This window comes from Heloderma suspectum, chromosome 5 (assembly GCF_057233095.1).
Source record: "Heloderma suspectum isolate Gila_16-S chromosome 5, 16-S_ref, whole genome shotgun sequence".
NCBI lineage: Eukaryota > Metazoa > Chordata > Lepidosauria > Squamata > Helodermatidae > Heloderma > Heloderma suspectum.
Window position 1 is genome coordinate 78859513 of NC_139462.1, and position 26759 is coordinate 78886271.

The 26759-nt window shown below is 39.9% G+C and overlaps 1 protein-coding gene across 6 annotated transcripts in view; it reads left to right on the forward strand.

The window, feature by feature from the left end:
* The window catches only part of GALNT7 (polypeptide N-acetylgalactosaminyltransferase 7), a 67262-nt gene that overhangs the window by 34644 nt on the left and 5859 nt on the right, over window positions 1-26759 (forward strand). For 5 of the 6 annotated variants that reach the window (XR_014792128.1, XR_014792129.1, XM_084856460.1 and 2 more), the window contains exons 3-11: window positions 6822-6988; window positions 9054-9184; window positions 9429-9508; window positions 10973-11155; window positions 13103-13220; window positions 15421-15543; window positions 16158-16376; window positions 19925-20023; window positions 25357-25485. Coding sequence is in view for 4 of the 6 variants with exons in the window: in XM_084856460.1 (XP_084712586.1) it covers window positions 6822-6988; window positions 9054-9184; window positions 9429-9508; window positions 10973-11155; window positions 13103-13220; window positions 15421-15543; window positions 16158-16376; window positions 19925-20023; window positions 25357-25485 (1249 nt within the window). In the remaining 2 variants the exon portion in view is untranslated. Of the gene's footprint in view, window positions 1-6821; window positions 6989-9053; window positions 9185-9428; window positions 9509-10637; window positions 10821-10972; window positions 11156-13102; window positions 13221-15420; window positions 15544-16157; window positions 16377-19924; window positions 20024-25356; window positions 25486-26759 lie in introns of all 6 variants that reach the window. The other variant, XM_084856459.1, reaches the window with a different exon arrangement.

The window sequence follows — 26759 nt, forward strand, 5'->3', positions numbered from 1 at the left end:
GGCTGTGAAAGCTGGACTATAAGGAAGGCTGAGCGCCGAAGAATTGATGCTTTCAAACTGTGGTGCTGGAGAAGACTCTTACGAGTGCCCTGGACTGCAAGGAGGTCAAATCAGTCCCTCCTAAAGGAAATCAACCCTGAGTGCTCATTGGAAGGACAGATACTGAAGCTGAAGCGGAAATATTTTGGCCACCGAATGCGAAGAGAAAACTCTCTGGAAAAGACCCTGATGCTGGGAAAGACTGAAGGCAAAAGGAGAAGGGGACGGCAGAGGATGAGATGGCTAGATAGCATCACTGATGCAATGAATATGGACTTGAGCACTGGAGAGAGCGGAGGACAGGAAGGCCTGGCGTGCTATGGTCCATGGGGTCACGAAGGGTCAGACATGACTGAACAACCACAACAAAGCCGAGTTAGTCTATTGCAGCAAAAAGAACAGAGTCTTGTGGCACTTTTACAAATTTATCATGGCATAAGCTTTCACAGACTAGAGTCCATTTTGTCAGAAGCATGAAGTGCAATCCTAAATTGGTGTGCATGATGGCGGGGGAGTGAGCTTAGAGGCAAATGGAATGCAAAGAGGACAGTCTTAATTCTGTAAAAGCAAATCAGTTAACTGATGGTTAACAAACTAGTGTTGGTGATAACATGGACACCCTGCAATTAATTGGTAAGATAATTAACAGATGTAGTTGGATAAAAACCCATAGTTTCAATTCAAGCCACAGGTGATAGAACTGAATGTCCTGTTCAGTTGTAATTCATTTTCACACTGGAGTGTCCCTTTGAAGATCCTTGGTTCGAGAATAGCTACTTTTAAGAATGGGAGTAGAGTGCTCTGTTAGGCTGAAATGTTCTCCCATTGTTTTCTGAATATTGCCCTTACTGATGTTTGATTTCTATTTAATATTTTGCGTAGACTAGTTTTGTCCTGTGTACAATGCAAAAGGGCATTGTTGGCAGATTATGGCACCTTGGACAATGAGCAGGTGAATGATCCCCTGATGTTGTGACTGAAACTGACACTTTATGCACACAAAGCATATATTCTGTCATGGAGCATTGGCCATCCCCTGGCCCCATCAATATTGAAATAATGGCTTTTCCCCCGGGTGGGTTACTCAAAATGTGTACAGAGGAGCAGGCTCAGGTGTGTAGCTTCATCTGGTTTGGGATTATGTGCAAGGCTGTGGTCTCCCATCTTTCTTTTGGGGCAGGTAGGGCAAAGGTTGGGCCACAGACTGATTTGGGGGAAAGACCATAACTCGGAGGTAGAGCACGTGTTTTGCATGCAGCGTGTCCCAGGCTCAGTCCTAGTGTATTTAGGGTTGAATAAGATTCCTGACTGAAATCCTGGAGAGCCGCTCCCAGTCAGTGCATAGACAGTGCTGAACTAGATAGACCAATGATCTGTCTTGGGATATACATACTTTTGACAGATCAAAATTGGTTTATTAAAATTGTTCTGTTGTATGCACTATTTTGGGAAGTTTTAACCATTGGCAAGCCATGGAACATATTTACTACCCTGATGATCCAGATTAAACTAGCACCTGCTCCTCTTCCAGTATGATAGATGCCATCATTTGCCAGCAATGCCCTACTGCATTCTACATAGGACAAACAGGCCAGTCTCTGTACAAAAGAATAAATGGACACAAATCTGACATCAGGAACAGCAATATTCAAAAACAAGTAGGGGAACATTTCAACTTCCCAGAACAGTCTGTCAATGACCTTAAGGTGGCCATTCTTCAGCATGAGAATTCCAAAGACAGATATTGCAATTTTGCATTGGACAGTTGATCAGAAGATTTGACTCTATTTCCTGTGGTTTGAACAGGGACAAAAGTTTTTCTGTTTGTTTGTTTTTTAAGTCATACTACATATGTTAATCTGCTCACCATTACAATGATGCCTGTGTTACCCAACAAAATTTTGTGAATGGCAAAGATAATTATCACTGTCTGTGCTTTTTGCATTTTAATTCCATCTGACCACACATTTGTATCCCCCATCTCCAGCATGTGTGTATAAATCTGCCAATTGGAGGTTAACACTTCATGCATCTGATGAAGTGGACAGTGTCCATGAAAACTTATGCCAGAATAAATGCATTAGTCTTTAAAGTGCCATAAGACTCTTTGTTTAAACTAGAATAAACTATGATTTGTGCCATTGTATATGTGGTGAGAGTGTGGTGGAAGTTTTACCATAGTACCTATCTCTTAATGTGATCTGTATAACAGAAGAGGAGAGACATAAGGCCATGTAGCGCACACATTTTATTTTTTCAGATTTGCAATACCCCTCCACAATAACCCAGTGCATTTAATGCTGAATGGACACAGGAATCATAATGCTGTTCCCCTGACAGCTATAATAAAAGTTAAAATGCTGCTAAAACAGAAGATTTACAAATATCTAACACTAGGTGGCAGAATGTATCTAGTTTAAAAGCAAAACACGTTAAGTGTTTGCACATGTGCACGTGTATGTGTGAGATAAGTACACACACACTTCTTTGCAACCTTGAAGACTCCTCAGTGCTGTATATAGGGTCTAATTTCACAGCACCAACCAGTAATTTTGGATGTCTCTTTTGAAGCTTGACCCTAACTTGAAACACATGAGGCATGATATAGTTTGAGTCCTTGAAGTCCAGGCAGTTTCTAACAGCAAACAGTATCAGCTTCCTAAAATTTTGTTGTAACGTTGCTTGCAAGTACAGGGGTCCACACATTTTGCCAGAGCTTGGTAGCCCGCTGTTGTTTCCAGTAGCTGCCAGGGTGTTCCACAGAAACAAAAGTTGAGTGCACTCCCTTTGTACCTGCTATCCACAAAGGAAGTTTACCTGCTATCCACAAAGGAAGTTTTACCTGAGCAGACAGACAGAGAGACTGTGATGCAGCCCTAGGAAACATTTTTTTCCTTAGCTTGCTCAGCACCAACAGTGTTCAGCCTGAAACATAATTGAGTTTGGAACATTTGATTTGGCTCTCTTGTCCATATTTAGAATATAAGGTATACTAATGACATTTAAAAATCACATTGAGTCTTTTAATATGTATATTTGTGGGCAAACTTGCTATGTAAAGTATAATAAAATGCTTAGTTAATAGTCTTGTTAATATTTGCTTGCTGGTAGTTTAGCTAACCAGCCACTTGATGTCACTGTTGTTCTGTGCAATAGCAGCTGGTTATGTAGTTTAGAGTCTAGCTGCTTGTGAATCTATTTTGAAATAATAGCGGATCATAGCAATTTGTCCTGGGGACTAGTGTTTTAGGAAAGGCATGCCTACAGTTTGTTTAAAAGAGAATAAAACTTACATAATTTGGCTCATGGAAGATACTAGGCATTTTAAGAAGTCAGACGAATACAGAGGATAGAATATCTATACAGAATTTGCATAATGAGTGGTCATCTTGAACATTCAGGCTTATGACTTTAAAGCTCCAGGTGAGCAGTTGAAAGGAAAGTTGTTGACATTTGTAAAACAGGCAATGTGTGCATACTTCTCTCAATAATAATAATAATAACAACAACAACAACAACTTGTGGTGTTTATCAATAATATACACAGAGTATACTTGGGTTTCCCCAAACTTATCTGCTGATGTTAAACTCAGCTTTGAGAGGCTGGGAAGTGAATGTTCAATCAAGGAGCTGCCTTCCATCTACCCCTATACAATTTGCCAACTCAGTGGCTTTTTTTTCTTCTAAATACAGTGTTTGTGTTCAGTGCTATAAGTTCTTATCTAGTGGTTAATGGGTTTGTTTCTTTCAGTGAATTGGGTTGGAAACTGGGGAAAATATGCTGGTTCAGAGGCTGGGAAAAATATGGTGGTTCAGAGGCTCAACTCACAGGCAGGGATAGCTTTTGGCCAATAAGAACCCAAGTAGGTTCCTAGAAGCAATTGATTTCTGCAAGCAATTGATTACTGCAATGTATTGTACATGGGACAGCCCATGAAAATTTATTCAGAAACGTCAATTGATTCAGAATGTGGCAGCTAGATTAACTAAGAGCGCAATCCTATGCATTTTTAGACAGAAAATGGCCCTACAGTTCCCAGCATTCCCCAGCCAGCATGGTTGGCTAGGTAATGCTGGGAGTTGTAGGACTTTTTTCTGTCTAAACATGCATAGGATTGCACCCTAATACTGGCTGCTTGGAGCATATCTTGCCAGTATGGAAAGATCTTCACTGGCTTCCAGTTGTTCTGGGTACAAGTCAAGGTGCTGATTTTATTTACAAAACCCTATATGGCTTGGGATCTGAAGGACCATCTCTCATGCAAACTATCTATTCATTAAGATCTGGATCAGGCCCAGAACTGAGGTAGGTCATGAACAGATACAGGATCTCCTACTGGTGGCAACCTAGCTGTGGAATGCTCTACCTGGATATGCTTGACTGGTGCTAACTTGTTTGTTCAGTACCAGGTAAGGACATTTTTATTCTCTGAAGCTTTTTAGTGGATCACTTTATTTCTATGTCCTGATTTTATTTCTCCTTTACCCTTCTTATTGTGTTATTGCTGGGTTGTTTGTGTGTGTGTGGGTTGGTTGGTTGGTTTTTTATTATTTTTAATTGCTGTATTTTCTTTTTATTGTTTCACTAATTTTTGTTAGCCACCTTGGATGGAAAGGTGGCCTAAAAATGTTCTAAAATTTGATGCCAGAGTTTATTGTGGAATTGATCCCTTTTGCACTGGGCCTGGCCACATGACTCCTGCATATTAATGTCCATGTGTGAGGTGACTAGGGCAGTTGCCCCCTACCGCCTGTTGTATGAAGCACTTTTGTATGCCTTGACTCACTTGCCTTCTCTTTATTTCTGGATTAGCAGAAAATGCATTAGCAGAATTAGCTCATCTAGGTTATCCAATATAAGCATGGTTATTGCATATGTATTGAGTAGAAATCAGACTTCCTTTTTTCAGTAGTGCTTTTGTTGTGTGTATCTTGGTGAATATACAAGCAACTGTATCTGTTTTGCCTCTCTTTTTCTCATGTGTGTGTTACTTCTGACTATAAATGTTAAAGCCACATATTTACCCCATTGCATCCCTGAGGGATGAATATACAAACAACCTTATCTGTTTTGCCTCTCTTTTTCTCATGTGTGTTACTTCTGACTATAAATGTTAAAAGGTGATGTGTGTGCATAGTTTACAAGTGATAATCTAGCCATATTTTTTGGCATGCAAACAAAAAACTTTACTTAATGTGGATTAGTGATGATAAAGTGCAGAAAGCTGAGGTGAATTGACACAAACCAATGGCAACACAGTCACATGACAAGCTTGGTATGACTGAATCATCTGGAGGGGCTTGCTGGCTGATAATTATAGTTGCCATGGGCTGAAAGAGTCATGAGAATTGGCCCTGATTGTACAGATAGCCTCAGAAAGTAGTTAGGACCAGTGTGGGTATAATAATGTGAGTGGTGTTATAACAGAGAAACACATGACCATTCAGAAGAATGAAGTCCATAGTTCATACTAATGACAAATTATGGTTTTCACACCCTGATGTTAATGGTTTTCACACCCATGTGATGGTCAAAATTATCATGTGATAAGATTGTCTATTGAAACTTCTAATAATATAAATGTACAGAGGCTACATAAAGGAGAAGTCTGCATAGCTTGATGGATGGGTATATAGTGCAAAAGCATTGTAATTGGACCTTGTGACAAAACAATATAATGTTAAAGCAAACAAAAATGTGTTAAACTGCTTCCAACTTCCATGATTGTCCTTGTGTAATTAGGCTTTTTAAAAATGGAACTCCAGACTTGCATTCCTAAAGCTGCTTTGGATTCTTTCTATACGTAAGAAACCATAATCATTACAGTCCAAGCACTTTATCAGTATAAGCTTAGTTTCTATCCTAGCATCATACTTGATGAGAAACCTATGCAATTGTCAAGTTGGATTACTATAATGCATTATATGTGGGGCTGCCCTTTGAAGATGATTTGGAAGCTTCAATTAGTGCAGAATTCAGCTGCCAGAATTGTAACTGGTACAGCCAGGTTTGTTCACATTACTATAATATTAAAAACTAACACTGCTTGCCTATTCATTTCCAGGCTCAATTCAAGGTGCTATTACTTTAAAGCTCTAAAAGACCCGAGGGAGCCCCTCTTCCCCTAGTAACCTGCCCATTTCTTAAGATCTTCTGCAGAGGCCCTACTCCACATGCCTTCCTTAGCAGAATTGTGCTATGTAATTGCAAAGCAGAGGATTTTCTTAGTGGTGGCACCTGACTTTGGAATGCCCTCCCTAAAGTGGCATGCCTGAGACCAATTGTATAATCGTTTTGGCACCAGGTTAAGCCACTTATTTACCCAGTCATTTTAATTTGTAAAATCCTTCAGTCCACCTCGAAGTATTTATTTGCTGTGGGTTTTAAAAAAATTATTATTATGGTTGATGTTAGTATTTTAGTGTTTTATTGAATTGTATGAGGTTTTAAATAATGTATTATTTATATTGTTCTATGCCACCCTGGAATCTCATTTGATGAAGGGCAGTATGTTATAAAATAACTCAGTTCTTGTTGGGAAAAACTGTTTGTTTGACTACTTTAATGAGGAAAAATAGGGCTTTTCACCCATAGTCATGTGCAAGAGATACTATGAGAGAACATTCTCCAAACTGATGTTTTTGTCTTACAGCTTGAACCAGTGTTCTGTTAATAGATATAGTTGATCCTGTTTATTCACTGAAATTAGTTTTGAGACTATCCACATTTTCTTCACAAATATTTGGAAAAAGTTGAAATATAATACAATTATTTATTGCAGATGCAAGTATTGGCAGTATGATGAAAACCTACTCACGTCCAGTGTTGTCATCGTCTTCCATAATGAAGGATGGTCCACACTCATGAGAACAGTTCACAGTGTAATTAAAAGAACTCCAAGAAAATATCTGGCTGAAATTGTTTTAATTGATGATTTTAGCAATAAAGGTAAATGCTTTTACTACAGATATTAAACATAGTAAGAGATGAATCTGTTCTTCTACAGGAAAGTTGAACCAGCAGGTAAAATACTGTGCTGATATGCAGTTGTTTCTGCCCTTGATTAGAGGCCAACTTGCAGTTTTAAGCATATTGGTCCATTAATCTTTGATCTATGAATGGAGTTTGTGGCATGCTTTCATTATAGATCTGCTACTGTGTTATTTTGAATGCTTGAGTGAATTACTGCAGTTTGCTCTTTCCATAGAGATCATTTGGATTTAGTTACTTCTCCAAGGAGGTTATTCTTTTTCTGGCAGAATACTCAAATAATGACACTGTTGAATACAGAAGTGCAAGTGCTATCAAATATTGCAGATGTCTGTCCCTTTGTTTCCTTAAATGGAAACTTTAAATTCAATTCTTCTTCTTCACAAAGATCATGTCTTCATCATGACTTTCTGTGTTCTCAAATCTGAAATGAAGGCTGAGATAACACAAAGGTTCCCTTTATATCAATATCAGTGGAAATACTCCTCCTCCCAATAGTTATTTTAATGCCACAAGGGTTTGCCATATTTCAAGTTTGGCACTTTGTGCAAAGTTAGAAGTGTAAGAAACCTCACCTAATAGTTCATCAGTTGGCCTTGGATTTTCATTGTTTAAATGCTTATTACTATAGCAGAGACTTCTGGATATAGTATAATGAACTAATCCCCCCCCCCCCCATAGAAGCACTATCCCATACTCTTTCATAATTCAGGGTTGTATGGTAAGATGGATGAGTGGGTAAGGATGAACTGTAGTCCTTGAATTGGCAGATGGGTAGGGGGCTGAGTTCCTAACTGACTTCTAGATGAGCCATATAACCTTCACCATGAATATTTAATGCCAAAAGAAAATGTGAAGGATATTTACTTGTACAAGAAGATGTGTTTGTTGTTCACGTGTGGAATTGCACATATTTCATTAGATATTTTAAAGTCTAACGGGGAGGATCTAATGGAACAATAACAACCACACCGTACAGATGCACAAGGAAGAGCAGATGACCAAGACAAATATGCTGTAAGCAGTATGAATCAATCTGCACATATCCTACCCACCCCCAAATATTTCTTCTTGCATTTGGGAGGGCATGCTACTATCCTTTATTTTTTTTATCTCCAATGCATTACTTTCTGAATGCCTGTCTGCAGATTTTCAAGGCAGAACGTTACTGAGTTGTGGGTGAGCATCTTAAACCTTTTATGCACTTTTTTGTATAGTCCTCCAATAGAATAATACTGAGAAAATGCTAATCCACCACAGCCTTTTGCTGCCACAGTATGTTAATAAAGAGTCATCAGTGTTTTCTTGAAGGTATTTCAGCATCTTCTCTGCATCCACATCTGCTTACAAATTCAGACATTACTAAGATTTATTGTGGGGAGTGAATGTTACATCTCCTGCATCACCTCCTGGATTTTGTTGCCTGTAAATGTTGACATTTTACTATGTGAGTTAAAGTCTTGATTATATTTATTTTTGGCGTGTCAAAGAGCAGCTGTTAATTTGTCACTCTCCTGCAATCAGTAAAGACTGGCTTACAGCAATAACGTGCACATAGAAAAGATGGAACACTTACTACATCAGGACAACTTCTGTCATTACATTTCCTTACTCGTATGTTAAAACCATGTGGAGGAAATGGCTGGAAAATTACTGAGGGCTTGTGCCTTTCTATTACCAGAAGGGTCAGAAACAACTATGAGGCTTGTATCTTGCTTCTCTAGAGTCACGCTTCACTTTCTCAAGTCTGACCTTTCCAACATTATAAGGGCACATGTCTTTTCAGCTTCCCTACATGCTTCTTAAAAATCCAAGGAATGTTGGGAATAGTTCTTAAGCGAGCTTGCAGTTATCATCAACAAATATACCAGTTAGGGATGATTTAAGATCCTTAACTTCTGAGGATATAGATATTTAGTCAATTACATGTAGTTTGTTTTTAATATAGGGTTAGTTTGTATTGTGAGCTCAAAGCTAAATATATTATAACATATATGGAAACTTCTTTTTTATTATTTGATAGCACACTTAAAAGAAAGACTAGAGGATTATATTAAGCAGTGGAATGGCCTTGTAAAGATTTTTCGAAATGAAAGGAGAGAAGGTTTAATTCAAGCTAGAAGCATTGGAGCCCAGAAGGCTAAACTTGGACAGGTAGAAAACTGTTTGCTAAATAAAACCCTTCCTTCCCTACAGTCTGAATTTTCTTTTAATGGATCTTAAACCAATTGATTATTTTAACTACAGTTATTAATTGGAAAATGGCATATAGCTTTTTAAAAGATAGTTATAAACTGATGTCATCGTAAAATGAAGAGAAGCTCAAGTAAATCTATGTGTGTTTTGTGTCAGGAAAACTCAACTGAGTTGAAATCTCCTTTCCTCTTTGTTTTTAAAGGTTTTAATTTACCTTGATGCTCACTGTGAGGTAGCAGTAAACTGGTATGCACCACTAATAGCACCTATATCTAAAGACAGGTAATAATGCTCTGCTTATTTCTATACTTCAAAGTCTTTAAAGATAGCCTTACAGTTAGTTGCTCACCTAGGACAAATAACCATTCTTTCTGAGTGAGTAAATTTCTAACTCATTCTCCAAGCTGCTCAAATATGTGTTTGCAGGTTGGCTGATAACACTTTGTTCTCCCCTGCAAGGCTGTTTAGGGAGAATAATAATTACATCAGCAAACATTGTAATTTGTTCTTAGCACTAAATACAGTGTAAACATCTGCCAGATTGGAAGACATTGAATGCATGGTGGATGACATTTATAATGCAAACAGTGTTAGGGGTTTGGCAGATTGGATAAACTGAAAGGAAACAAAGTCCTGGAATATTATACATTTGGGATCCTGTATTATGCCATTAATATGCTGTGGGTTATTAAAGTGCCTGTTTACTCAAACCAAAGATACTTAGAACAGGGTGTAAAATCATAAACATCTTCTTTTGAGGATATCCTCCCAAAAGTGCAAACCAGAACTGTGTTTGAATAGTAAATAATAAAGCATGATGTTTGAATTTACTCTTAGTTCTTTTCCCTTCCTCTGCCCTTTTTAAATAATAAAGAAAAAGTAGGAGAGCTGATTCTGGCTTTGCCACCTTCCAGCCAGAAAACAGTTACTTTTCATTTGCATATGTCAAATACATTCAAAGTTAAAATGGTTTATTGCTTAGCTTCAAATTATACCTAATTTTTAAAAGATGTGATAAGTTTAAAGCCAACCATATCTTCTAATAAGGTGACCGTCCCTCTCTCTTAAAACTAAGGGAGACAAATATATTGTTCTGAAACGGTACAATAATACATTTCCCCAAAATGAAACACATTCCTTTTGTCACTCCCCTTGACAATGCGTTATCAAAAATCGATGAAAGAAGAGGTAGATTGTTGTTCTGCTCCAGCATGAATGTATTGTTACATTGGGTTGAATTCATCCTGCTCATTTATAATCTCCCCCCCTTCCTTCTGTAAGAATTGAAGTGTGTATATATATATATGCTACATTTATTCTAGTTATGTTGGAATAAGGTATAAAAGATAGCAGATGATTTATTGGATTAGACAGCTTAACCTTGTCTCTTCCCCTTCCATAAATGTTTCAGAACTACATGCACTGTGCCACTAATAGATTACATAGATGGGAATGACTATTCCATTGAACCACAGCAAGGTGGGGATGAAGATGGCTTTGCCAGAGGGGCCTGGGACTGGAGCTTGCTATGGAAACGTATTCCATTAAGCCACACGGAAAAGGCAAAAAGAAAATATAAAACTGAGCCATATCGGTAAAGAATGCTGTTTCATTCTGTTGATCTTTATAATTCATGCTTATCTAAATCCTTTCATTTTTTCCCCTTTCTTTTCCATGAACCATGATACGTTTAAATGTGCCATGTACCTGCTCTCATCCTCATCGCCACCATCCATAATCCTGCAGAACCACATGCACAGTACCGCTTATAGATGTCATAGATGGCAACACTTATAACATTGTACCCCAAGGGGGTGGTGACGAAGATGGGTTTGCTAGAGGAGCATGGGATTGGAGTATGCTCTGGAAGAGGGTGCCCTTGACCAAACGTGAGAAGGAATTGAGAAAGACAAAAACTGAGCCGTATCGGTAATCACTAAACCACTTACACATTTCTCCTTTTCTGAAGGATGTACTGAACTATTAAATACTTGCATGAACTCTCTGGATTTTTAAACAATGCTTGCAAAAGCAGATGCTGTGTCAAGAAGCATCATTCTTTCCACTAACTCATGATCAAGCTCTTCTAATGTAGCCTTACTAACTCCTTTTGCACTTTTCAGTGTGTTCTTATATACGCAGTTCTCTAAGCAAAATATAGGGTGGTTGTTAACTGGATTGTTAAACAAAACATGCGATCTACCATTATACCTTCAGGAGCTAGAAATTGCTTAGCATGCTTGTTATAAATTACATACCCTTAAGAATATCAAACACCTCTCCTATTTCAGCGCATGCATTCCATTCTTGTTAACTGGAGGAGCGTGTCAGGAAGGCATGGTGTCAACACATAGCATGGTAGGGCAGGTACTGGAACCCCAGACGGCCCATTGTGGCTAACGCCATGGCGGTTTTTAAAAACTATTTTAAATGTCTGGCATTAAGTGGAGAAACACCAAGACAAGTTGCTGCTGCAACTTTCCTCTCCTTTCCCTCAAATGCCTCTGGGCCCGTGCACCCAATGCAGTTTCCCTTTGCAATGTTACATTGGAGGCAGAAGCCCAGAGGTACAGGAGAGGGAAAGCAGATAGTGATTGCAACAGCTGGCCAGCCTGGTACTTCTCCTCTCAGCACTTGGTCCAACCTTAAAAGAAGAACAGGAATAGGACCAGGTGCATCAGCAGCGCTGTCCCACCATCTGGTAAACTTGGGATGAAGTCCACCTTGGCTATGGCCCCCTCAAACCTTGTGCTGGGCCTGGATTCTGCAAAAGAGGATACCACTTTGTCCTGGCCAGCCAGATGAGCTCACGAATGATAGTACAATTAATGGATATGTGCAGGAAGAAAATGCATAGACAAAGAGCTTGCTATCACCCTAGTCTGTTTGGTGATGAAGGGAGAATGTTATGTTCCTATTGTTTTCTGCAATCTTGTTTTCTTTGCATTCACCACTAAAATGATATGTTCAAAAACTAAATGTGATTGCCTAGAAAGGCATGCGATTTCTAAGATCCCTTCTCCCTGTCCCTGTACTAATGATGCTGTGGTTCTGCTTTGATTCAGATATGCTTCACTAATTTTGCAACCAGAATTACTTTCATTTTTCAAAACTCCTTTTCCTGTAGCTAAAGTATTTGTGTATTATCTGGATCTGTGTTATTGCAGTTTTAAGAATTGATGCTACTGTTCATTTTACTTTCAGTCTATGGTGTCTTTACTAAAGTTCCAAAATATTTCCAAGAAATTATGAAGCTTTGGTCAGTTGAGCACCTGGAAATGCTTCCTCGCAGAAACAAAATGCATACCCCATTGCATATCTTAATACTCAGCCAAGTTATTGCATTACAGACAACTTACAGATGGAAACCTGAACAGTTGAGCATTCTGATTCACATGCCCCAAAACTGGCTTTCTTGTGTTTGCTGCTTTTTTAAGCTTTCAGCTGTCTGAACTTGGTACATTATGAACAATCCCTCCACAACTCTGTAAAGTCTAGGGATGTGCAATAAGACATACTCTACCATTTAAAGTAAAGCAGTTTGTGGGGGGCTGAGTCTATCCCACCACTCTTCCCACTCTGGATCACAGCCTCTGTGGCTGCTTTTGCATTAAAAAAACTCAAACTGTTGGATGAAAGAGTCAAACAACATGTAGTTTGCAGCTTAACTGGGATCCAGTATTCCAAAATTCTAATTGTCATAACTTACAAACAAAAGTTTAGATTCAAACAATTGCTGTAAACCTCTTATTAACCACTGTTAAAGCTTTATAATTTCTGTCCGTCTAACAGTTGCTGGCTGCTTCTTTACATAAAAGGCATTTGTTCTTCAGACACATAGTATACAAACTGTTCTTTACTTTTTCTGTCTCCCAGATCACCTGCAATGGCTGGTGGATTATTTGCCATTGAACGTGACTTCTTTTTTGAGCTGGGTCTCTATGATCCAGGTCTGCAAATCTGGGGTGGTGAAAACTTTGAAATATCATACAAGGTAAACAACAGTACTGGAAGAGTTAAGAACTATCATTCTTCAAGTAAATGTGTGTCCGCCTTTCAGCTCAGTTCTTATGTGGAATTGATTGTCTAGGGACTGCAGTGCCATCCTTCTCTCCATCATCCTGCTCCTAGTTAGTACTACATGTCACGCTGCATTCCTGCTTTCCTTCGTAGTTTTTTTTTAAAGGGTTAGGTTCATATCTTGTTTTCTGTGGGGCTCTTCTTTCCCAAGTGTAACTCTCAATAGGACCATTAAAGATGCTAAATCCTCAGCTGTTCTTCTCTGGACCTAGGGCAAAGAATCAAGACCACTAGATGTCTCATCTGTCTAGTATTTTGAGAGGTTGAAGGAGTTTTCTATTGACTTAGGAAGTATCACTAAGGGACCTAGTAGGGAGTAAGCCCCACTGAATGCAGTGGGACCTGCTTCTGAGTAAACCTGAGTATGTCAAATCTTAGATTTTAAATATGTCAAATCTTAGATTTCTGTCCATTCTATTAAACACTCTCTCCATTCTGTTAAACAATCCAGGATAATATAAAGACCCCATGCAACAAAGTAAAATGTTTGGTCTGATGCTTTCTAATAGGGAAGGAAGGTTTGAGCTCTATAGACCACATCTAAGCTTACTGCAATTTAAGAGATTCACAAAACCTACCAATAAATTCAGAAAACGTGGTTAAAATTCCTAGTATGTTGAAATGAGCAATTATTTAATATTTCAATTTAAAACTTAATGGGCACTCTAAAATGATATGTAAGATTGTTTCCCTCTTGGCTTTATTATTGTATCCTTTTGATTTTATTATAAGAATGTTAAATGAAATGAGTTACTAATATTACCTGCAGACATGACTTCAGAAATTGGCTAAAATCCAGTTAAGAAAATATTTAGTCTTGACTACTTATGAATGCTATGCACTAATTATTGGGCAATTTTTCTTAAAAGTGATGTGTAAGGGCACTTAGCATGTTACTATGGGACCATGTTTTCTTTAGACATCCTGGCAGTGATGCTGAAAGTCTTGAAAAGTAATAATTGGTAACACCAACATAAAGGCCTGGTTCTCATGTAACGACAACCCAGAGTATGACTGAGTTCACACAACATGGTAACCACTCAAGATTGAGTATGGGTTGAGTGGGGGTTGTCCCAACAACCACGGGTTGTTGTGTTGTTTGAACTCAGCCATGATAACAAACTGTGGTTTGTTAACCACGAACAAACCACAGTTCACAACCCAAAACAAACCATGGGTTCTCTTCATGGGTTGTTTGTGGTTAACAAACCATGGTATGTTAGCACAGCTGGGTTCAGACGACACAACAACCCATGGTTCAACTACAACCCACATTCAACCCTGAGTGTGGGTTATCATGTGTGAACCCAGTCAATGGGTTGAGCATGGGTTGTTGTTGAATCATGGGTTGTCATTACATGCGAATCCTGCGCTATGGTTTAACTATGGGTTCTTAACCACGAAGAACCTAGGAGGAGAACCTATGGTTTGTTGTTAGGTTGTAAAGTCTGGGTTGTTCGTGGTTAACAAACCATAGTTAAAACATAGTGTAGGATTCACACATAACAACCCACAATTCAACCCACACTCTGGGTTGTTGTTACGTGCAAACCAGGTTGTAGTGTCTGCAGCTAGATGCAATGTTACCACTGACCTGGTTTGCATGTAACACTAACGCATGGTTTATTTTGCCCTACCCAGCGTTTGTCTGGCAGATGATTGAACAAACCGTGGTTTATTTTCTCAGTCCCTGGATTGTTTCCTCCTTCACCTGCTCCCTCCCTGTATCCCAAATGCCTTGTAGTGCTGTAGTACTGGCATGTACAGCAGCTGGCTTTTGACCACTCTTGCCCACCACCTCTGTAGCCTGGCAGAACAACCCACGGTTCTCAGTTCACATGTAACGTTAACCCATGGTTTAATCAATCCAGAGTTCACAATCCAACAACACACAATGCATTCTTTTTCTGGGTTGTTCGTGGTTAATAAACCATGGTTTGTTAGCATGGCTGGGTTTGCACATCACGACAACCCAGAATTCAACAACCCATGGGTTAAATAAATCATGGATTAGCATTATGTGCAAATCAGGTGTTTTGACATTCCAAAATCTGTTTGTGAATGTTATTCCTTCCTTACCTGTTTGTTTTAATCCCTTTTATTTCAATTTGCAGATTTGGCAATGTGGAGGGAAGTTGCTGTTTGTCCCTTGTTCTCGTGTTGGACACATTTATCGTCTCCAGGGATGGCAAGGGAACCCACCTCCAGCATATGTTGGTTCATCTCCAACTTTGAAGGTGAAGCCTGTGTTTTTAAAACGCTATTAGCATTTGACTGCTGAATTATAAAGCTTAGACAAATTCAATGCTATATCTTCTATTTCTCTTTCACAAGTGATGAACCTTAAAATATTTTAAGGCTTGTGAGTGAACCCTTTAGTCTAAGTGTTACTGACCATTTCACTGAATGGAAACTTTACCCAAAAGAGGTTTTTCAGATAAATTGAAAAAGAGATTATGTATGTCTGCAAAGCCATTCAGTCACCTCCTGAGTTGGTAACTGGATAACCGTGTTGACGGCTGGCCAACGTTCTTCCTCTCCTAAGTGTAACTTTCTCAAAGTTTTATTAGATTTGGGTCATTCACTAACTAGACTTTATTTATACTAATCTTATTCCTGAGAGTGTCTTAGTTTAAAGAACACATATTAATAGTACTGGTATCTTGTTTTAATTTAAGATGATAAAATATAAATGTCACATTTTGATAATACATTTAATAATACATTTTGAGAAATGTTCCTTTCTCCCACAGGTGAAAATGGGGGTGGGGAGAGACACACAAAAGTTATTCAGGTTTGATATGTCCTCCCTGTTTATATAAAGTATGCAATGATTTTGTGTTCTTCATAGAACTATGTCCGAGTTGTGGAGGTCTGGTGGGATGAATACAAAGATTACTTCTATGCTAGTCGTCCTGAGACGAAAGCACTAGCACATGGTGATATCTCTGACCTGAAGAAATTTCGTGAAGATCACAAGTGCAAAAGTTTTAAATGGTTTATGGAAGAAATAGCTTATGATATTACTTCCCACTATCCTTTACCACCTAAAAATGTGGAGTGGGGAGAGGTAAGTGTAACGTTTTGGCAGATCCATTATTGATTTCAAGCCGGTATTTCAGAATGCCTTCAGTTAATTGCAGGCTTGTCCAACCCAGGATTTATTCTAGACCAGGAGAATTAAGGGGAGTTCTCAAAGGAAGAACAGGAGTTTCCTTGTGACTGTATACAGGGAAGGAACCAGAACATTAAACTCTAAATCTGTTAAGCTTAGTACATTCTTACTTACAGGAATTCCAAGCCTTCTGAACATAACAGTAAGCTAGTCTAAAAACAATGCAGTTTTCCATATGGGTATTGGCAAAATACCTAGGATTATAGCTAGCATATCCACATGTAACTCCTACACTTAAAACTTCAGATCAGTTAAGTGTTTTGTAAATGGCACTAGTAGCATGTGTTCCTGTTGCATTGCATTTGTTTGGAGTATATTGCCTGGACTAGAATTAAAGTCTTAGTTCTGTTTGCTCTTTAGCTGTGTGAACAATAGATGCGTTCTATTAATAGACACACATGCACGCACACATAGCAAAAAGATACAGGAATGCTGCATCTGTTCTCTTAGTCTCTTAGTTTTGCATGGTCTTACTTTGAACCACTTTGCACGCCATTAACTCATAGACTGGATTCAGATGACATGATAACTCAGAGAGGGTTAATTAAGCCACACTGGGTTAACTAACCCATCATCAGTTAAATAAGTCTGGCGGGAATTTTTTAATCGACGATGGCCAAAATAACGCACTCCGATAACTCACGGTCTGCAATAGGGGTTATTTAACCCACCATGGGTTATCATGTTGTCTGTCGGGCACCATGGGTTATTTTGCTCACCTACAGAGTCATGTGGCAAGAGTAGTTCAGATTGCTGCTGTTGCTCTGTTTTTCATGGGAGTTCTCTGTGTAATGAAAACTCCCTGACAATTTGCTGAAACGGGGTGAAAAGTGAGCATGTTTTTCCCCTATTCTCCCATTTCCCCCTATTCCGCAGTTGCCTCTGCTCCTCTTTTTTTTTTTTTTAATCCCTTTTACTTTTGTGAATTTGCGCATTTCCACAATTGGAGTATTGGGAATATGTTAAAAGCCTCTATGCCAGTAATTTTTATAGGGAGAAATGCGCAATTCCGCTTTAGTGAGAATGCAGTATAGCACTTTAGCAAATGAATGAAAGAGTGCTACAGCTCTGTATGTGGTTTGGTCCCAATCCTGCAAACCCTCAAGGCTTTATAGCCACCACACCCTTTTTGATGCCCACAGGATTTTCGCTCCTTGGTGAGTGATTGTGCAGGGTTTTGACAGTAGATCGGGTGCCTTCTGACTAGGGGAGTCTGTGTATGAAGTCTGGTCCTGATCCTGCAAACCTCTACGGTTTTATAGCCACCATCCCCTTTTTGGTGCACATGGGATTTTCCCTCCTTGGTGAATGGTCATGCAGGGTTTTGAAGGTGCATCGGGTCCTCCTGACTAGGGGAGGCTCTTTTGATGCACCTGGGATTTTTGCTCCTTTGTCAATAGGCCACTGCTCAGACGGGAGGACTGCAGTGGGACGTGGGGCAGGGATGACTCAGATTATATACAGTAGCTTAATAAGCTACTCAAAATAGTTTATTAGCCCGCTCGTGTGGCAGGGCATCATGGATTATTTAAAAAATAAGCTACTCAGAGTAGCTTATTAAGCCACTGTGGCTTGAAGTGACATCTGAACGTGGCCATAGATTTCTACAGCATTTACTATGCTAATCACTTATATTGGGATGCTTTTGAAGAAAGAAAACATTGCAGCAATTTTCATTGCTTATATTACCAGCTGCACATAAAAGGATATGGCACTGTAAATCTGTTTTTATCTTCCTGTGCATTCTTCCAGCTCAGCAGCTTGGAAGTTATTGAAATGGTTGTCCTTGCCTACCGTCAGAGAATTGCAGATCTCGGGGTGTTAGAAGTCATGTAGCATACACCTTTGCATGAGGCATGATTGTCTATGCCTAGTTACCCTGAAGAAATTAGCTCGTATCATCCAAGTTACAATGTTTGAAAAATAGATACTTGGAGCTAGTAAGAAGCACTATGAGAAGGATGCTTGCTAGGGCAAGTAATATTTTTAGGGAAAAGATGGGATCAAGCGGATGGACCATAAAGGGATACTAATGTATACTAAGAGGGAAAGAGAAAGCATCCTATGCTGCTGACCAATCAAGTGCAACAAAAATTGACTATGAGAATACTTCATTGTAATGGTTGGAAAAAAATGTGACTCAGTGTCACTGACCAATTCATATTGTTCTGCCGCACTTTCTATCTCTTGGTGGTTTTAATTTCTGAGCTGTCCTTCATACACACATTCTTATTGCTTTGGATGTGAAGTCCTTGTGACTGCACATCTTCCCATTTTGAGGGGAGAGTACTGTGATTACTAGGGTATATCTAAGCAAGAAATAAGCCAACAGAAAACAGTGGTTAAAATATGCATGATCCTGATGGAATTGAATTTGGGTGCCAAGGAAATGGAAAAGGAACTATATTCCTTATGGTGGCAGTTGAGAGATCAATAAGATTTGAAGCATAATGAGCATGTGATAATTTGTGCTTCGTTAAGAGAATGGGCCTAGAAAGATCTGAATTTTGAATGAAGACAAGCATAAGCCCATACCTACCTAGAAGCAAAAGAAAAATATGGAAGAACTTAAAATAAAGCTAGCAACTACTTCCAGGTCAATTGTGTTCATCAATACATATAATTGTCCACTAACTTTCGCCAAGTGTACACAATGAATCACATTAAATACAAGCAATCTCCTGAAAAAGGTGCATGGAATTACCCTTTTTTATGTGAAGTGCTACTCTTTCAGTCAATGTAGGAAAATGACTGCCTGGAGATGATTTACTTGGAATAATCACCTCTTTCTTTGCCTGCAAGATACAAGATTATATTGTAGAGTTTGTATATCATGCAGCAAATGCTTTCTATAAAAACGTCTTGGGTTGGGTCATCGTGCTGTGGCATGTTTAATATCTCTCTCTTTAAAACTTATTAGTTTGCTTTATTTCTCTTCTGGCTCTCGCATGTTGCTTGATATAAACCTAGATATATAATCTTGTGAGCGAAGATAGTATGTTGCAAAGATTATTAGGCCAGTTTCATTTTATTGAGGAAAGAGTGGTTTGTTATTGTTTTTAATATAAATGGTACTTAGAAAAGACAGCCCTCTTTGCTGATCTTTGAATCAACTTGTAGGCAAGCTGTGTACACAAAGCATTCCATTTCCTATCTTTCATTCCAGTTTTACTGTATGTTCCTTCAGATTAGAATAAAACAGTGACTACAGCCTTACTATAGCAAAGATTATGATTTTTTTGTTCTTGTATCTTTTAATACTCCTTGATATATCTTGTATATATGGCTCAAGCGCACGAAGCTGATATATTCAGTAAGCTGTTTAGGTTGATTCAGTAATCTATCCACACAATTACATATTACATTCTTCCCATAACCAAGTTCTTATGTTCTATTTTATAGTGAAACATTTAGTTACAATATAAACTATAAATGTGTTTCAGATTAGAGGCTTTGAAACTTCCTATTGCATAGACAGTATGGGGCATACCAATGGAGGCTTTGTGGAACTTGGACCATGCCACAGAATGGGAGGAAATCAAGTAAGTAGTCTCACAGTAAGATGTTTTGAATTATGATGAATGCCAAAAGATCATTAAACATTTGCTTGTTAATTTTGTATTGCTCTAAACAGTGGTAAATTGGTTGAAGCACAACTTTGCCACCCACTATTTGAGGCACTGGGAGTTGCCCCAAATAGGCAACTATTAAACATGAAAATGTTTTGAATTATCTGTTATAGGGAGATTCTATGGATAACAATGTATTGATGTCTTTATATATCTGTTTTGTCATGCTTTGTTGTGAACCTCTTTAAGTATAATATATATACAGATAAAGTGACTAATTTTAGGATCAAGAAGTTTTCAGTTTATGAAAAAAGTTAAGGTACTTACAGATTAATTCATACATCTGTAAGCTTGGAAATTGTAAGTTAAGGCACCCATCTTCCACAACATGTAAGCAGTAATCATATTCTCTGATAATTTAAAATTTTGCCTCCATTCCCTTGCCCTTGGTCTTTCAACCCAATCTGCTTCTTCTGCAAGTTTTCAGAATTAGGCTGCAAGAGGCAGTATCGGATGTTTACTTGACCAAAGTGGTTGACCAATTTTCTTGACCAGCAAATTTCAAAGCTTTTTTTCTGAATGATATTAATAAAACAGTTACCCATGAAGTAGCCTTATTTCCAGTGTATGCAGCTAAGATTTGATTACAAATTGTGAATAACAAACTGTAGCCTGTATGGGTGGCAGTTATTACTGCTTGTTTTTATATATTTTGATATATTTGACACATTTTTGGTGTGCACTAAAGATATATTGAATTGTTTTGGAAATAGCCGGTGAGTGCTACAGATGGAGACCAGTAGCCCTGACCTCTATAGTTTATTCAACTGGTGCAGGCCAGTGATTAAAGTGCTGCTGTTTAAATCGGGAGACATACATCAAAATCCTATTCCTGGCAAATTGTGCGTTGTTGTTTTTTTCCTTTTGGCTCTAACACCTTTCCAGAGTGGATGTGTTCCGTACACATGGTTATTGACGCTCAGTAAACATCCATTTAGTAATGAATCAAAAACTGCAGCAGCAGTAAGAGAAATGGCAGCGGGCAGTATAACTAGAAGCCCAGTCTTCCAGTCAAGAGAGCAATACTGGATCCACTCACAAGGCATGCATACAGCGCACTTGTAGCAATGCCACTTGCAATTTCCAATAAACTTGGTTGCGTGACAGGATATCTTCATGGGCCTTCCATTTCCTTGGGACCATGCTGTACTTGTTGCCGTATTAACCTGGTGAAAAGGATCACTTCCTTCTGCTGATTTCGAGAGTTGTTAGGCTCCCAGCCCCTGTTCCTCGTGCTGTGGAAGGTTCCTTTACCGATGTGGACTGCTTTAGCCTTGAACTACTGTTGCAGCTCTTGAGTTGAGATAAGAACATAAGAAGAGCTGGATCAGACCAAGGGTCCATCTAGTCCAGCATTCTTTTCACACAGTGGCCAACCAGCTGCCCACAAGCAGGACGTGAGTGCAATAGCACCCTCCCTCCCATGTTCCCCAACAAATGATGTACATAGACATACTGCCTCTGATACTGGAGGTAGCATTTAGCCATCAGGACTAGTAGCCATTGATAGCCTTATCCTCCATGAATTTGTCCAATCTCCTTTTTGTTGTTGTTGTTGTTCAGTCGTCAAGTCGTGTCCGACTCTTCGTGACCCCATGGAACATCGCACGCAAGGCCTTCCTGTCCTCCGCTCTCTCCCAGAGTGTGCTCAAGTTCATATTCATTGCACTGGTGATGCTATCTAGCCATCTCATCCTCTGCTGTCCCCTTCTCCTTTTGCCTTCAATCTTTCCCAGCATCAGGGTCTTTTCCAGGGAGTTTTCTCTTTGCATTAGGTGGCCAAAATATTTGAGCTTCAGCTTCAGTATCTGTCCTTCCAATGAGCAGTCAGGTGTCAGGGTGGAAACTGAGCCCATAGAGCCCCAGAGCAGTTCAGAACAGCAATCCATGGGAGAGGAGCTCGCTCATCTCTCACAAGCACAGCAGCTGGCAGAGATTCCTCCTGCCAGCATTCCTGGGAGAGATAGTGACCCTGGCAGTGAGAGAGCGCTGGAGGGGGGCTTGCTGGACGCTCGGCGCAGACGCAGGGAGCAACGACAGATGGAGGGAGCGGAACGGAGGCATTGCGCTCGTTTGGCGCTCAAACCACGGTCGCGTCCCAAGGACCCAAGGGAAAGAGGGAGGATCTCTCCCTAGCCCATATGTTCAGAGTCCTCTTGTGGTTCCCCTCCAAATGGGGACCAACTGCCTTACCTGGAGCTTAGGCTACTCTGCTGTCTTTCCCCAATGCTGTTCCTTGCTTAGTCGCTAGTGATTAGTATCTGAAAGAGTCATAAAGTAATAAAGGAAAAAAGCCTTGGAAAGAATCCTCGTCATCTGAGTCCTGAGTTGGCTATTGGAGGGGACTGCAAGAGGCAGCTAGGGCGCTTCTGACATCAGGGTTGATTTCCTTTAGGATTGACTGATTTGACCTCCTTGCAGTCCAGGGGACTCGTAAGAGTCTTCTCCAGCACCACAGTTCGAAAGCATCAATTCTTCAGCGCTCAGCCTTCCTTATAGTCCAGCTTTCACAGCCATACGTTACTACTGGGAAAACTTTGATTAGACGGACCTTTGTCGGCAAGGTGATGTCTCTGCTTCTTACTATGCTGTCTAGGTTTGCCATAGCTTTCCTCCCAAGGAGCAAGTGTCTTTTAATTTCATGGCTATAGTCACCATCTGCAGTGATCTTGGAACCCAAGAAAATAAAATCTGTCACTGCTTCCATTTCTTCCCCTTCTGTATGCCAGGAAGTGATGAGGCCAGATGCCATGATCTTCGTTTTTTTAATGTTGAGTTTCATACCAGCTTTTGCACTCTCCACTTTCACTCTCAACAAGAGGCTCTTTAGATCCTCTTCACTTTCTGCCATTAGGGTGGTATCGTCTGCCTATCTGAGGTTGTTGAGAATTCTCCTGGCAATCTTAATTCCGACCTGTGATTCATCCAACCCGGCGTTTCTCATGATGTACTCTGCATATAAATTAAATAAGCAGGGTGACAATATACAGCCTTGTCGTACTCCTTTCCCAATTTTGAACCACTCGGTTGTTCCATGTCCAGTTCTTACTGTTGCTTCTTGACCCTCGTACAGGTTTCTCAGGAGACAGGTAAGGTGGTCTGGTACTCCCATCTGTTTCAGAATTTGCCACAGTTTGTTGTGATCCACACAATCAAAGGCTTTAGCGTAGTCAGTGAAGCAGAAATAGACGTTTTTCTGGAATTCTCTTGCTTTCTCCATGATCCAGCGAATGTTGGCGATTTGATCTCTAGTTCCTCTGCCTCTTCGAAACCCCGCTTGTACTTCCGGTAGTTCTTGGTTCGCATACTGCTGAAGCCTAGCTTGTAGGATTTTGAGCATAACGTTGCTGGCATGTGAAGTGAGCACAATTGTATGGTAGTTTGAACACTCTTTGGCGTTGCTCTTCTTTGAAATTGGAATGTAAACTGACCTTTTCCAGTCTTGTGGCCACTGTGGAGTGTTCCAAATGTGTTGGCATATTGAGTGCAGCACTTTAACAGCATCATTTTTTAGGATTTTAAATAGCTCGGCTGGAATACTGTCATCCCCGCTAGCTTTCTTGTTAGTAATGCTTCCTTAGGCCCACTAGACTTCACTCTCGAGGATGTCCGGCTCAAGTTCAGTGACCGCACTATCATGGCTATCAGGGACATTCAGATCTTTCCTGTATAGTTCTTCTGTGTATTCTTGCCACCTCTTCTTCATCTCATCTGCTTCTGTTAGGTCCCTGCCTTCTTTGTCCTTTATCATGCCAGTCTTTGCAAAACGTTCCCTTGAGATCTCCGATTTTCTTGAAGAGATCTCTAGTCTTTCCCATTCTGTTGTTTTCCTCGATTTCTTTGCATTGTTCATTTAAGAAGGCCTTCTTGTCTCTCCTTGCTATTCCCTGGAACTCTGCATTCAGTTGGATATATCTTCCCCTTTCTCCCTTGCTTTTCGCTTCCCTTCTTTCCTCAGCTACTTGTAAAGCCTCATCAGACAGCCACTTTGCTTTCTTGCATTTCTTTTTCTTTGGGATGGATTTCGTTGCTGCCTCCTGAACAATGTTACGGACCTCCGTCCATAGTTCCTCAGGCACTCTGTCTATCAGGTCTAATCCCTTAAATCTATTCCTCACCTCCACTGTATATTCATCAGGGATATGATTTAGGTCATACCTGAATGGTTTAGTTGTTTTCCCTACGTTCTTCACTTTAAGCCGAAATTTTGCAACAAGCAGCTCATGATCTGAGCCACAGTCAGCTCCAGGTCTTGTTTTTACTGACTGTATAGAGCTTCTCCATCTTTGGCTGGAAAGTACATAATCAATCTGATTTCGACATTGACCATCTGGCGATGTCCATGTGTAGAGTTGCCTAAAACCATCCAAATTGGTGGAAGTGAATTCCATAGTTTAACTATGTGTTATGTGAAGAAGTACTTCTTTTTATCTGTCCTGAATCTCCCACCAGTCAGCTTCATGGGATGACCCTGGGTTCTAGTATTATGTGAGAGGAAGAAAAATGTCTCCCTATTCACTTTCTTCATACCATTCATAATTTTTGTACACCTCTATCATGTCTCCCCTTACTAGGGGAGTTAATTGTTACTAGGTAATTGTTAGGCCTCTGTTTCCAGAAGTGGTATACTTTTGCAAGGCTTCTTGCGAGTAATCCTGTCCAGTTCACACTGTCCATTTCCCATATTACATGAGATAATAAAGGGACCAAACTTTTGTAAAATGGAAAGAGCATCTGACAAACCAGACTGAGAAACCCAAAAATGTTGAAATAACTATATAGTGTATGTATACTTAATTACCTTGATTTTAGCTAACTGGATACATCAATGGGGAAATTAATGTAAAAAGTATATTTTCATCATAATAGAATTTTAATTATTTATGAACTTTTACTGTGCTGATCAATTAATGCTTTGTGGGATTGGCTAGACTCACATTGCAGTATAGAATTAAGTCTGCTGGCCATTGTGCAACTGTTCAGTATTTACGTTCATTACTTTTTAGTGTACAACTCACCCAAATTTTATACTTTGACCCAGTTCTTAAGAATTATTATTGCCATTAAATATCCATAAAAATCCCTTACTTTCATTATCTTACTTAATTCTTACAGCAAAAACCAAATATATTAAGTAACGTAAATATTATTTAAAAGCAGTAGCATTTTTAACATGTCAACTATTACTTTAGCATTTTTTCTGTTGTTGGTATAAAATGTGGTTTTAATGTGATTTTTTTTATTAGCTGTTCAGAATTAATGAAGCTAACCAACTCATGCAATATGACCAATGCTTAACTAAAGGACCCGATGGATCAAAAGTTATGATTACACATTGCAATCTAAATGAATACAAGGAATGGCAGTACTTCAAGGTATCTAATGGGTGTCCAGTGATCAGAATACGCATGTTCTCTTTGGGGGTGGGATCTGTATATGTACCCCAACCAGTCCCAGCGCAAGCTATTCCGCTGCCTGAGGCGTGACAGCACATGTTCTACCATGTCGCACCCCTTTCCTTTATTGTGTCATGGCCCCATCCCCTTATTCCTGCTGCATTGCAATCACCCTCCATTGTATCTGTGTCGCATCCCCACCCCTTCACTGTGTGACAACTCCCCACCTCTTCCCCCTTACCTTGTTGTCCCCCCTTGCCCTTCCCTCATCATGACCCCCCCCCCTTTGGAGCCAGTTTGGAAGACAGGACAGAAAAGATGGAAATCTGAGTGCTCAGATTAAAGGAAAAATCTGCCTATTTGCTGGCACACTCTGGTCTTCTCTTCTGTCAACCCCACCCACCCACCCACCCAATACTTTGGACAGACTAGCCAGGGAGCCCATGCAGGGCTTATTGGAGCTCATGTACTTTATGAACAGAATAAAGAATTCTACTGAGCACATGTAGGTGAATTTCTTTCCCCACTGAATGAAAACAGCATGCTCCCCACCCACCCAGGATTAAGAATCGAGGTTTACACACATACGCACATACGGCTGTGATTTCCAGACAGGCTTGAGCCTTCGCATATAGAAGTATGGAAGTAAAGGGGAAGATGCCAAGAGGATCTGGGCGTGTAGGTAGGGTATGAGAGAAGAAAAGAGGGGCATGAAAGGAAAAAAAGGGAACAAAAAGAGGGAGAGGGGAAAATAGGATGACCTTTAGAGAAGTAAGAGGTTGTGGTCTGAGATGCATGGTGTGGGGAGGGAAGTGGAAGCTAGGAAAGGACACTATAGTGACTGGTGGCCTAGAGTGCATAGGAAGAAAGGATACCAGGAAAAGACAGCAGCATATTTTTTGTGCTAGGATATGTGGCTGAAGGAGCGGGGGGGGGGGGCATCTTCTGGAGTGTCGATGGCCTGGTTTTGACCTGAACTGGCTACTGTGGGGAGGGTGAGATGGAAGGAAAAGAGAAGGGGCAAATCCCTTACCAGCAAAACTTGATGCTTCATCTCTGGCTGAATACTTCTTGCACACTCCATATATGAAGGAGGACCTGCACTGCTTTCTGTCTTCCCAAAGGACCTAGGTCGAAAAAGAAGATTGCCTTGCTTTCCTTGCTTCTTTTCCTTTTGGAATATTCAGCCACTTTCTTACTTTGTACACTTGAAGCTGGGAAGGGAAGGAGGAAGTGGCAGGCAGCCCAGAGGA